The sequence below is a fragment of the Osmia bicornis genome, chromosome 9, assembly GCF_907164935.1.
Source record: "Osmia bicornis bicornis chromosome 9, iOsmBic2.1, whole genome shotgun sequence".
In the NCBI taxonomy this organism is placed as follows: domain Eukaryota; kingdom Metazoa; phylum Arthropoda; class Insecta; order Hymenoptera; family Megachilidae; genus Osmia; species Osmia bicornis.
Window position 1 is genome coordinate 2,908,935 of NC_060224.1, and position 14,150 is coordinate 2,923,084.

General features: G+C 40.0%; 1 protein-coding gene across 1 annotated transcript in view; it reads left to right on the top strand.

Annotated features, from left to right (window-relative positions):
- Positions 1 to 14,150, top strand: part of LOC114872116 — a 20,753-nt gene continuing 6,603 nt past the window's right edge. The window contains exons 1-4 of the mRNA XM_029178933.2: positions 1 to 539; positions 12,317 to 12,635; positions 13,126 to 13,345; positions 13,452 to 14,136. Of these exons, the coding sequence (XP_029034766.1) occupies positions 385 to 539; positions 12,317 to 12,635; positions 13,126 to 13,345; positions 13,452 to 14,136 (1,379 nt within the window). The 5' untranslated portion in view covers positions 1 to 384. The remainder of the gene's footprint in view (positions 540 to 12,316; positions 12,636 to 13,125; positions 13,346 to 13,451; positions 14,137 to 14,150) is intronic.

Sequence of the window (14,150 nt, forward strand, 5' to 3'; positions counted from 1 at the left end):
AATAACTTCGAAACAAGAACATAAAGAAGAAGATCCAGGGTTCCCCGACGCCCAAGTACAGTCCTAAGGAGGAAGGAGTGGGAGAAGTCTGCGACGCATGCGCAGTATTGCACGAGCGCCCAGCTGTGCACGAACGTGAAATGCGGCGCGGCTGGCGGTGGTGGCTGCTAGGAAAGCAAGCGAGCGAACGAGCGAGTAAGCGAGCAAGGAAAACAGGCAGAGGCTGCCCTCCTGTCTCCCCCACCCCTTGTATGCCTCAGAGAGCCCATGGCCTCCGTACACACGGAGGAGAGTGAGGCAGCCCCAGCCGCTCCTCACGTCATCCGCTGAGAGAGAGACGACGGGCCTCGACACGGCGAGGAGCAATAATTCTAACGAGCCAAGATGGCGGCGGACACGGTGGCCCTGTCCGCACTCACGCTCGCCAGGGGCGACAAGATCCTCGTGACCGTCGAGTCCGCGCTACCGGACATCGTTGTCGTGTCCTTCGTTCACGGTGCCAAGTGCTTCCAGGGCGCGTTGCTCGACGCCACCAAAAGGTAAGCGTGCATGCTACGAGATCTTTTCTTCGACTCTTCTTCTCTCTTTCTTCCTTCTTCTTCTTCTTCCTGTGCTTTTGTTCGTCCGGCCGAATCTCACCCTTATTAATCGTCCTGATCCGACACGAATTTGTTTTGACCGATCGTCGGTCGAAGGAAGTTCCTAGCAAGCATGTCATGCCGTTGTTCACAGTCAATGTTCCGGTCCGATTGTTTGTTGTGCGTGCACATGTATACTGTATTTTATCGTCAGCATATGTCAGTGTGCGTGGAAACGTGTTCGATAAGAAGACAACGGATAGGAGACAGTATCATTGACGAATTTCGAATTGGAGCTATCGTGATTAAGGCTGTCTACATTTCTAGCCGACGGCTAGCGACGGACCGCATTGGAAACTTACCCGTTGAACCCGTCGCTATTCGGCTGACAGTTTTCACGTGCAACGGAAAAAGTGTCCTCGAGATTTCATGAATTTAATAATGACTGTGATCTCTTTATTCGTTGAGTCATCTTCCTCTTCCCGTGTAACATATTATTATTCCTACCATGGTGGTAACTCCACTCGTCCCTCGAGCTAGACGCGTTGCGAAGGACCGTGATTTAACTCGTAAAACGTTAATACTTCCGGTGGACACGGGCGAAACGAGGATCACCTCGTTAGAATAGAATCGCAGGACCGACGGCTCGGAAGGGAGAAAAATATGTTTTCATAATTTTCAAGATTCTTCCTTGAACCGGGGCTGGATAGTCTTTGGCCGTTGGCGGTTACGTGCTTTGCATGTCGTAAGTCTTCTCGTAAAGCGGCTTTTGTTCTGCAAACGGAAGTAGTTTTACGATGACTCGTGTCTTGCGATTTACACCCGGCAAACTCCCGTTGGGGAGAGTTTTACGCTCCTGAATGCATCATGGCATCGTTTATTAACATTCCATTTATTTGTCTCCTTTGTTTTGTTTTCAGTAGTACAAGCGGATTTGAATAGCTTCCATTCCGACCTTGTACTTTTACCGTTGATTAATATTAACCCGCGACGGATACGGCGGTCATTTTGTCACGCAAGGACCGCAGACCCCCACAGAAATGTCGAAGAATATGATTTTAGTTTAATGGAATCACGGAGGGTTGTTCCTCCCTTATTTGAAATTTCAGCCTAGACTTACAAACTTCTACCTTCTGATTTTATATTTTAATTATTAGAGAGGTATATTTTCATATTTTTAAAATATTAATTATGACCTATTAACACATCCAATTTCAGTTGGATTTTAAATGGAATTTCCTTTTCCCTGTTCCTCTGCCATTTTATCATGGATTCATAAACTTTTATGTCTTCATTATCAGATAGTTTATAACTACACATTTTATGGTAGTATCATTTTATTAAGATGAAAATGGGATCTTTTAGCATTTAAACGTGAATTTAAGAATATTCCAGTTCAGGATTATTTCTTATTTTATTATATACTTACTCTTTTATTATCAAGAAGATTACAATCAGCAACAGCAATCATAGACGAAATAAACTTTCACATGTTTAAATTTGCAAATTATAGTGCATGCAAGGAGGTCACGTTTCTTCAATTGTTAAACTATGCATAGAAGGACTTGAAGGAATTTCTAAACCATTGTTCTCAGGGTAATCAAATATATCATGAATCTCAAAACGTAAGCTATCAGACCCAGACTTATCTTCTTAATTATTTTAAAAGGAGCACTAGACGATTTATTCATAAATGCAACTTTAACGTCGTGGAGAATTAGAGAATATCAAGCTTTTCATCTTGAACAAACAACTCTTTCCCTTAAATTTTTTGCTACTTTCTCGAACAACTGTCTCGCATCATATTAAAATTATTAATTTCTCGCGTGAGATAGGAGTACATAATTACCTGCAAATTTGAAGCAGGCTTCGACATAATGATTCATACTACTCGCACAGCGAACACTACCTAATTCGTACAGTCATCGCTGATTTCACTTTATCATGGTGAAAAAGTGTTTCCTACAGAGCTGTTAAAAACAGTTTTACTATTAATAAATAACATCCATCAGTATTCATAAATTTATTCATTGATTCGCGAAGTTTTCATTTATTGGATAAATAAGGTGCGTCGCCTATTGCATCGGCTAAATAAGCACTAAAAAATTTCAAACTCCAATAAACGATCTTGATCTCAATCTCAAATGACCACATTTTCATCCGATATTCGCGACAAAGTAGATTTCGATCAAAGTCTCTTCCTCTGTTTAGTTGCATTAACACGACGCTTACGTTGCAACATATGGCGAAGTGATAAGGAGCCAAGCAATAATCTCGTTTTCTTCATCGCGCAACGTGGCATCATGAACGACGAAGAATACAACTTAACGAGCGATCTCTGCTTCGTAGAATAATTTTCGGTACTCCGAAGGAAGAACGTCGAAGAAGAGGGGACGAATATTAATACAATTTTCAATCGATCCGAACACCAGTCTCTTCCCCTCTTTGTCGTTCGTCTTCTCCTCTCACCTCTACCCTACTTACGAATTTCGGCCTGTCCCTTCGACTTGTCCTTGTGACGTTTCATTCTAACCCTGTCGAAACCAGATCCCAAAAAATTAGAACTTTTTGCATAACATTATAACGCAGACAGACTATACAGCCTTTTGATGGGATAGGACGCATCAGGTGCGTCGTCTGTTGCATTGGGGTAGGTGGAGTAGGACGCATCAGGTGCGTCGTACATTGTATTACATACGACGCATCAGGTGCGTCGTACATTGCATTACATATGACGCATAGGGTGCGTCGTACATTGCATTACATATGACGCATAAGGTGCGTCGTCACCGTGTAGGACGCAGACGGTACTTTGTTCCTGAAGAACCCATTAGACTTTTCGTCACTGGGCGAGCAAATTTGTATTTTTTTCAACCAACTCGTGTGATCGATGGCCGTGCACCTACGTATTAACCGGCTCCCTGGTGCTGGCCATAATAAAAAGGAACCACGCTGCTCGCGTTCCGACGATCTTTTCCATTACGTAAGCATATCATCGGGTGGCTAATAATACCGTAGTGTCCCTTGACGCATCCTGTCACGAAATTTCAGATACGCCGCGAAATTCATCCTCGTCAATGGGATCGCGATTCTATCGTGGATAAACAGCATTAGGATGCGTCTTGATTGACAATGCGAGATTTCTACTGGAATCTGATAGTACTCGTAATGCTTCGCGAATGCGGAAACCGACACTCGATTCTAGAAAAACTTAAAATTATCTTCCGTTGCTATGGTAATGATTATTTCGAGCTTCCAAGAATTTTCATCCGCGATTAATTCAGCTACCGTTTGATCATCTCGTACAGATTTTTCTTAATTACTGCATAATGCAGTGTAAAATTGAACCCTGTTAGATGATCATACCATTTGAAAAGATCGGGATATTAAGTACGAAATAAGGAGGGTAGGGGATAAAGTTTTTATGAAAGCCATTAACTTGCTTTTTTTAAGTCCGTCGTTACCTTCGATCCTGCCACAAACGATTGATTAACGCAAAGTAATTCAAGAAAACGTCATTAATTATGCCATGATTGCAAATACAGACGCGACGCGCGTTGTGTAATGCAATTTCTTTTTAACCATTTACATCGTAGCATCGGGTGACGTTTCAATTTCGAATTTTTTTTTTCGCGAAGAATGTTTCTACTTGTTTATCGTGCTGAAAGCTTTGCGTCAGTCATTCTAAATTACGTCGCATCGGTAAATCTTATCGTCTCACCATTATCTGTTGGCCGAGGAAAATAATAATTTTGATCGATTGCTTTCTAATCATTATAGATTCTCGGTGGGTTGCATTTCAATACAATGCAAAAATTACCAAAATATCTCTGGTTTTTTTTTTCTCTCGATGCGCGAAACGTGGAGTTGGAGGCACGTTTATAGGACTGTACTATAGCCATTAACATTTAATACCCGCATCGAATCGTAGCTGTAGCTGGGCAAATTCGAGGCATCGATCAATATGTCGCGGGTCTGATGTACTCGAGGGGAAGTTTTGAAATGATCTGGTCGGTTCTTCTCCGCGTAGAACGTCGATTTCGTTGTTTCGTAGCAACTAAACTCGCGCAAACTTGCTCTCACGATGAAAATGGGAAATGGAAAATTTTATTTCCCAAAGGTAGCTGCATACCGTTTGTCATTCGCAACAGTAGACGCGTATTCTTCTTTCTGTCTCGTGGAAGAAAATTCTTCCTTTTCTTTGTCCCTTCGTCTTCTTCTTTTTCCTCGACGTTACCTGGCGTGTATTTAAGGATGGAAATGAAGGAAGGGATCGAGGACATTAACATAATGCTCGTCTTGGAACATTAATATGATATTGGGAGTGTCTGTTAGAGAAATATAGAGTTTCTTTTTTTTTCATTTTCTTTCTGTAAAATAATTGCAACAGTAATGTATTCGAATCTAGTACGAAAGAAACGACGATCAGAAGCGACGATGGTGGTAAATAATGATCGGGTCACAGTACAGTACTCATAAATTTTCATGATAATTTCCGTTTCCGGAGAAAACACGTGCGCAATAAGTGCAAGCACAGAAAATATTGCTTCGCTCTACTTCTTTCACAATATTTGTCTAAACAGTTTCGGGATGAAACCTTGAGGGATGAAAGTATCAAAGCAACTATTAGCGAGCGATATTTAGATGGCATTGTGCTCGAATTAACGAGGCTGAATGACGTGTAAGTTTCGCGGGCACGATCTACCGAATAACTCGAATCGAAAGAAAAAGAGGAATGAGCTCTTAATTAGCCCCGAGTTCCCTTGGCTTTCCGTTGGTTCACAAAGTTGCTTCAACAGGGCTCGAAGTTGCCAGTGAAAGTGAAACGACGGTTAATTACATTATAACGAACGAGGTGCGCGGCACGGATTCTTCTGTTTTGTCTTCTAGTTGCATCCAGCCTCGATAGAGCATTCTCTTGTATCATCTTTAATCGTGATTCGAGATAACACAGTCATTGATCGTCATGAAATTTCATGTCGTGCTTAATGAAAGAAAATAGAGTTCTTTAACTTCGTTCTTATGGAAGATGACTGTGATCACTAATTGCTCATTGTAATTACTCATCGTTAATTGTTCTATGCTAACAATAGTTACAGCCATTTAGTGTTGATTGTATATTGTGTATTAGAAGGTGAAAGTGTAGTCAGCTGTTAGAAGCCTCTTGTATAATTAATCATCATTAATTATTTACTATACTAATTTTTAGAATAGGTAATTGTAGTTAACTGCTTCCAAAAATGTATTGTGTATCAATTCAGACAAGATTAGCCAATTATTAATAGCTAGTTGTATTTTGAGGGTGACTATACTTAGCTATCAGTAATCTTAAGGCTGACTATACTCAATCATCACTACTTGATGACTAATAAAAGAGCCTCTGGTGATTTCAGTCTTTCGTTGCTGAATCAGAAAACCAAAAGCGATCGCTTAAAAAAAGAGTCTGAAGAATTAGTTGTTGTACAGTTCCCAAAGATTTATTTTTGCAATGTCGTATTTTTAGCATCGTCTAGGCATTTGTAACGACAGAGAATCGAATCAGTCGTTAATAATACCTTACTTTGCCCCTTTATTCTATTCATTTGCATAATAATCGGCTCTCCCTGCTTGTCCCATAATAAATTCATAAATCAAGATACTTGGCAGAGGCTGGTCTAGGTGGCAGCAATAAATGAAAGTAGGATTCGTTTCGCGTCGAATTACGCAACGATTATCTGATCCTTATCTCGTAAAAACTTAAATACTAATAAAAGAAAAGAGGAAATATAGATGACCTGAAAAAGCTAAACGAATTGCGTTTAAATCTATGTTAAAATAACATTATTATGCAATATATCTGAATTAATGTCCCTCGTCGCGTTATTTATATTATTTTCGTGGTTTCCTTCGTGTCTCGTAAACATCGAGCGGCATAAATAATAATGAAAAATTGCAACAAGTTTTTATCGTACACGTGTGTCTGTATCTTAATCCGTGGTCGTAAGATATTGTATTATCATTTGCATTCCATTGAATCGTAAAGTACTTTTTTATGTTAAATCCTACATAATATTATAAGAGTGCTTTTTTACTTACATTATTAATCAATAATATAATATTTTATATAATATACTTTTGATATGAAAAATGTTTACCAATCTACCAATCTCTAAGAGAATCCTCCATTAGAGTATTTAAAATTTTCAGACATTAATTATTGAGAAGAGCAAATAAATTCTTATTTCAATATAATTTTTTATTATATCTAGAGAAAGGTAAAATTCTTTCTACGGTTGTGAAAAGGGTGGAGTAGCTTCGCGTGGTAGAAAATTATATCATGGTTCCCGTAGATCCTAGTACCTCCATTTCGGTGCTTGATTGATGGTGGTCCTAATGACTCCTCTTGCAAATCGCCGTAGAAATCGTCCGTCCCAGCGACCCGCCAGGGAAAAGCAATATACAGTATTGTCACTGGCAGCCGGACGTAACTTGTGTGTTACATGGCTCTATTCACTATACCGGGTGGTTAAAAAGAAAAATTTCCTAAAATTCCAAGAAATTATTCTTTTCATTCGGACTTGTATCATAGTATTTCTACGAATTTTCTTCTCATAGCCTGTGTATTAAAAATATACATATTTTCATGGAATATGGGATGTTTTAAAAAAATCATCTCCTATATTATCTTCAGTATTTTTACAGATTATTTCATAAAATTTCGGAATCCGTTTGTGTGATCCATGTATCTGGGAAGAAACGGTATTTGATTAGTCATCCTACTTCCTGTATGGTCCTGACCATTATACCGGGTGTTCAGAAAGAAGAGTTTGGAACTTCAACATTTTTACAGATCACTTCACGAAATCGAAAGAAAATCTTTACTTTTCATCCTTGTTCGTACAAAACGGTGAGTTCACTGAAATCGTTCAAGTACCTGGAAGCAATTTTCACGGTTCTTTCCAACAAAGGGACAAAATTAACCGTGATCGAAGCATCGTGAAAAAGAACGTGCTCGCTTTCTCGTGGTATTATATTTAAACAGCTCCGATTCAACGTTGGCCTGATTCGATTTAGATCCTATAAATACTATTCCTTTGGCGCCCCATCGTTTGGCTACAACACCGCCACCTTCGTTCCCATTACAATTGTCCAGGAAAAAAAAAAGAAAAAGGAAATTCAAATTTTCATTCTAATCCAGCCTCGCGTAGATGCTGGTTTTTTTTTCGAGATCCCATTTCGGATCCCATGTGTCCAGACGCATTTGAAGTCTGTCACGTCGAGGATTAACGAATCCATGAATTTTTATGGGGTGTAAAACAGCACGAATACGCTTGCGGTTTCGTTGCCCGCCTCGTCAATGGGCGACGTGGCAAATGGATGAAATAAATTTCGTGACCGCGGCAAATATACGGGCTAGAAACGTACGTATTCGAGCCAAGGCTGTGCTGGAACGTTTTAACGCCTTAGGCGTGTCGTATATACACGGTGTCCCGTGAAAAATATCCATTTTTTTAACCCTTCCCGTTCGTAAGGTGACTCATTCCCATCATTTGAACGAACACCGAAGATGTCTTCCTGCCTTTCCCCTTGTTCGAAGAAGGAATTACCTCAGCAATTTGCATCGTTCGTTTGAATCTGCTTTCGCGAACGATGATCAGTTCTCGAGAAATTGTTTCGATACGATATCATCCCTATTTCAGTCTGTTGTTAAAACTTTTCTCCGTTCGAAAGTTCCTCGAAGTTCGCCGACGTTACAGGTCGCGTTTCTCCCTTGCCAATAACTGTTGCTTACGGAATATACAGCGGGAAATTGATGAAACTAAGAAAAGTTGAAAATTGCGAGGCCGATGGAAGAAATATCGTACGAAGCAAGGATATCGAATTTTTGAAAAATCTGTCCCGAGTAATTGAAATTGGTGAAACTAAGGAAAGTTGAAAATTGCGAGGCCGATGGAAGAAATATCGTACGAAGCAAGGATATCGAATTTTTGAAAAATCTGTCCCGAGTAATTGAAATTGGTGAAACTAAGGAAAGTTGAAAATTGCGAGGCCGATGGAAGAAATATCGTACGAAGCAAGGATATCGAATTTTTGAAAAATCTGTCCCGAGTAATTGAAATTGGTGAAACTAAGGAAAGTTGAAAATTGCGAGGCCGATGGAAGAAGTATCGTACGAAGGAAGGATATCGAATTTTTGAAAAATCTGCCCCGAGTAATTGAAGGATCGGTGGGAAGTAATTTTCAGATGGAAAATCGAAGGGCGTTCGTGAAAGTTGGACAGTTTAGATCGATACCAGGTGTTCCTCGAAACATAGGTAGCTGGGATACCTGTGTAAACCAGCAAGGATAAGGTGCTAATTTTGGACACGGAGAGGCGAATGGGAATTTACGAAGGCACGAAAATTAAGTTGACGCAATTTTCTTCTTCTTTTTTTAACTATTCCCAGTGTTCTGAAATGTCGGTTGAGATTAACGGGATGAGAAACTGCGGGGGTTGAAGATGGTTGACGTGATCCGAATTAATTCGGTTTCTTTTTATGAAACATCACCTTTCAGTTGATATTCGAGCCTCGAATAGTATCAAAGGTAGAGAGAAAAATGTTTATGAATAGATATTTTTGAAACGTAGAAAGTCTATCGCAATTTCATGACAGAAAATTATTACAAAATGGCACTTATTGTATATCAATTTAAAGCTTAAAATCTGCTGATTCTCCCTTGATTGATTCCCCCTTGGAAATTGAAAAATTAATATTTTGTTCTAACAAAAAACTAACTAATATACATTAAAAATATTTAATCTTTAAACTTTAAGCTTTGAATCGATGTACCGTAAGTGCCATTTAGCGATACTTTTATGTCATGAAATCACGAGGGTACTTTCGACTTATCCTTTCACGTAGATCGAGTGGAACGAAAGTTTTTCGAGAAACGAGCTCGCGACGTTTTGTAAGAGAGCCTATGATCGCCGAGGGGGGCTAGAAAATGGCATACTTTTCATGTGTAAAGCTTGAACAGAGAAACCACGAAGGAAATAAAACTCGTTCGTTGAACCCCAAGCGTTGCACGAGGTTGCTCTAACAGATTTCAATTTAACGATCCATGGCGACGCTTACGTGGCTATCTACTTTGTACCTCGTCTCTCTGCGATACCTCTGTGTACCGTTCTGCTTCGCAGTTGGTGTCGTTCTCACAGACAACCACGATAACACCCTCTTTGTTCTGTCTGGACAGCAGCCGTTTATACCCTCGGATATAACCGGTAGCTGCACGAAAGCTGTGCTTTTGCTATTGCTGTACAGAGGACAAACGTGGTCGTGGCGCACACAGAGGTACATGGTTGAAAAAAAAAAAAAAAAATGGTCAAGAAACAGCTGCCTTGATGTTTGTCCAGGTATTGGTAATTTGGATAAGCGATTCTTTGTGTCGTTAACTTTGAAACGAAGTACTAAGGAAAAGCTTGAAAAATACGCGGTTAACGAACGTGAAAGGCCAATTGACACGCGAAAGTTAAATATCACAGCTGTCGTTTTTGCTGGGAAACCCTCTCTCAGAATCACAATTTCCTTATCAGACGTGCTCCCATAATGGATTAGCGTGTTACATCATTCTGCGAACAACCGTTGCGTGCCGATGTCCGCCGAAAGTGGAGTAAAATAGATTTCACTATTCAATATCACCCTATCCAACCACACTCCCTACAAATTACAGCTTTTTCTTTCTAAGTGCAGTTGGGCCGAGGTGCATTTGCATCTACCAAGTGCGTCACTGCACTTACGAAAGGTATCATTTATTTTTCTGTTTTTAATTAAACTACCAGGATACAATCTGACCTAATTACCTCGTCCACCTTGAATATTAATTTGAAGATATTAAAGCTCATGAATTTTTAATGAACTCCAAAAAGGCTCCAAATTTTATTCGACAAACTGCGTAATATTTCTTCACATAAAATACACATTCTAAAAAAAAATTCTTTTTCTAAAAGTTGCAGCCTCGAGATTCGTTCGTATAGAATCTCTTCCTCGCAGCTCCTCGTGAAACAACTCTTTCTCTACGAACTGAAAGAAAAAGAAAAACAGAATAATAAACCAATGCGCGCAAAAATAATCCCAGAGACGGCAGTGAAGCATGGTCGACCAAAAAGAGCCACATACGATAACGTATGGTGAAACGAGGGAAAAAAGAGGAGGTTCCTGCTTGCAACGAGTCTGGAAGATCCGTGGGTTCTTTTTTTTCGGTTGTCATCGATGTACATTCATCCAGATGTCTGTTGCCAGACACGGCCGAATTTTGAGATCTGTCAGCTATCGAGAACAGGAAAATATTAATGGATACACATCGTCAGGCTGTCGCTCATTGTCCGCCCCTCGCGAATCAATACAGGCATGGTTGAAATATATCAGGTGATCCCATAAGTAACATCATCTCACTTGGATCAAGTGGATAAAGTATTCAATACAGGATGTTACTCGTAACAATCGCCATGAAGAAACATTAATTAATATTTCATTGAGAAGTAATTGTAACATTAACCCTTTCACTGTTAACACGTTGAACGCGACGGTAATTAATAAGAATAGGAATAGTTAATTTTCCAATTTTTAATTTCAAACTTTCCATTTGGTATTTTACATTATTAGTACCATAGCAATATTATTTAAAATAATTGTTTTCCTTTAATTAAATTTTCCAAATTTTCTTTTCTGGTATTCAGATTTTCATTAAAGAAAGAAGTTGTTAATTTCTTAATAGAGGGTCGACCGACTCTCGTGACCTCCTAGTTGTTCTACTGCCCTAATTGTCTGATTCGAACCCTCGACGGAGCTGAGTTCTTGTTAACCCAACGCAAAACAGCAAGCATGCAATAGAAATTTACCTACATTACAAAATTTCTCTGAGAAATAACATTTTCCTTATCTTGGAATCCAGTATCATCTCCCTCTTTTCTTTCCATTTTGCTTTCAATTTATTTCCAACGAGTCTGGCGTGACTCTGCACTTCACTGATTTCCTCCTCTCCGTACTGTTCTTCAAAAGCAGGCGAACTTAATCGAGAAACAGAAAGACAGAAAAATATTCATCTTGGATGCAAGGAAACACGACACGTTTTCTCGCTTTTCATTTATTTTTTTTTAACCTGCCGGAGCTTCGGTTAGTCACGAAATCATAGTCTCGAACACAGTGACTTGTATTGTTGCTTTACGTGTTTCGTCCTCGGCTATATAGTTTGCGAGGTAATTATGATAATAGCACTTTCGTTACGAAAGGTCTTCATTATTTTACCGCGATTCGATCTACCTGGATCGATATCATTTCCCTTCTTACATTTCATTAAACTCTCGTACAGCCTTCCCCATCGTAATAAAGGATAATTTTCAGGAAAGTACGTCATCGCTTACAATTTTTTCCTTTCCCAATCGCGGTGTGTAAAGGAAGAAAAATACACTTTCCATGGTTTAAGAGGGTATGCTCACTTAGGATGATGAAAAAATATGCATCTCTGAGAATTTCGCTTTCTTTTATAAAACTTCGTTTATTTTCAGAAAGTTTTAATCATTTTTTGATGCGCAAGTGATTAGTTGAATTTTCATCAGGGAAAAAAGTTGAGATTGCTTCCTGAATGGAGTATTAAATTTTCAGATGGAATTAAGTAGAACTTCAGACGTGAAACTTCCAAGAGAAGAAAATTATTAATAATTCAATTTTCAGTTTTCCATTAGGATTTTTAAGTAATTGATAATTTTTTTTCAATTTCAGAGGTCTGCCTTGCGGCGTGCAACCCCCGGAACCGGTGCCCGATCCCGATGGCGACAAATTGGCAACGATCGCTGCCCGTTTCAGTTATTTTCAAGAGAGAAAGAGTTCGCTCGCCACTACGAAAGTTGATCTTCGTAGGAACATCAATCCACCGGCCAGGTACAAGAATGCGCGACCAACGGTCAGGCTCAGGCCACGTCAGGTGTTGTGCAGCAAATGCAGATCGATCTGCAACGAGAACAGCGAAAACGTCGACGTCAGTAGAAAACGGAAACACGAGGAGGTGCAGCCGGAACAGCAGCAGTCGCAGCAACAACAGGTATTATCTCTTTCTTTTCTTTCTCGAGTTTATTTTAGAATAGAATTCTGAAGTTTTCCAGGTCGTCTTTGCAGAAAATAATTGGATTTTTTTTTTTTGAAGCAAAAACAGAAAGTGTCGAATAACATCATTAATTGAAATGTATTTGTAGAAAACACTGAATGTATTAAAATTGAAAATTTTGTTTTTTTTGGTCTGGAAATATTATTTTGTATATATTTGAAAATAATATCAAACGGTGATGTTGTTGGAAAAAATAAAAAAGTTCGTGTTGCATTCAGATTATTTTATATTTATCCATGTTCAGTGATAAAAATGAATCACACTTTGTAAATAGCTTAGAGCCAAGTCAATTATAAAACACATGTTAAGATATTAAGTTGTAATAATGAAATTTATAAATGCATCGTTTAATTGTTCAAAAGTGAAATATTGTAAGAAATTCAAGCGAAACGAATAAAGGAAACATTCAACGTCTCGATTCCATTAGGTCACGGCTCATGGTTCTACCAGAAGAAGCGATCGTCGTTGCGGTCAGCAGCCTCAAAAAACTTCAAGAGTGCTGTTCTCCGAGTGTCAGTCTGAAAACATCAGCAAGTCCTCGTCGTCCAGCGATCTGAGCCCCGATTCATCGAAGCTTGGACCGTCTCTCATCCCAAAGATCTCGAGACTCCAACCAAATGAGATAAGCAACGCTATGCAGGGAACTGGTTAGTTATATTCGTCGGAGAAGAATCTTGCGCACTTAGAATCTAAGACCTTTTAAAGATACCAAAGTTCCATATATTTTATTTCTTCTCTATCTCAATATCATAGACAAAGTAAAGATCGGTCAGTCGTATTGGAACAACCGTGCCGACGAGGGAGATTCATCGGCGAACGCGATCGAGCCAACGGAGGAGCGTATCGAGTCGACGGACTGCGACAGTAATCCATCGATGGCGTACTGTGCTACGCCAAGGAGACTCAGTAGTTCGTCGGTGGAAAGCGCTAAGGTGCCGGAGGAAGAGGAGAAGAAAACGTTGGCGGCAGCGGACTCGACAATGAGGCCAAGAGCCGGCCGAGTGCCGAGGAAGAAACGATCCGTTGGATCGATGGAGGATCTCTGGGACGAGACCGTGTTCGAGGACCCGACGAGAACGGCCAGAACCACACCGGTGATTAAGATCTCCTTCGGTGCTCAGGGCGAAGGTACCGTACTGAAGATACCCTCGAAGATACAAGATCCAGAGTACGAGCAGGAGACCGACGAGGCTGAAGACGTGCAAACAGAGACGGAAAGGGATCCGTTAGAATTGCCGAGAACCTTTGATAACGATTATGTTTATCGCGAGGATGGCGAGGAGGATGGACAGGAACAGGTGGATCCTCAGAAACAAGGCGTGAAGGATGCTAGTGCTAAAGCGGCGAAACGAGCGTTAAAGAAAGCTAAGAAAGAAGCGAGGAGAAAGATGCTCGGTGGTGTTTCTCCAGCTAGATCGCCTTGCAATGGATCTCCACGGTGAATTGTTTATT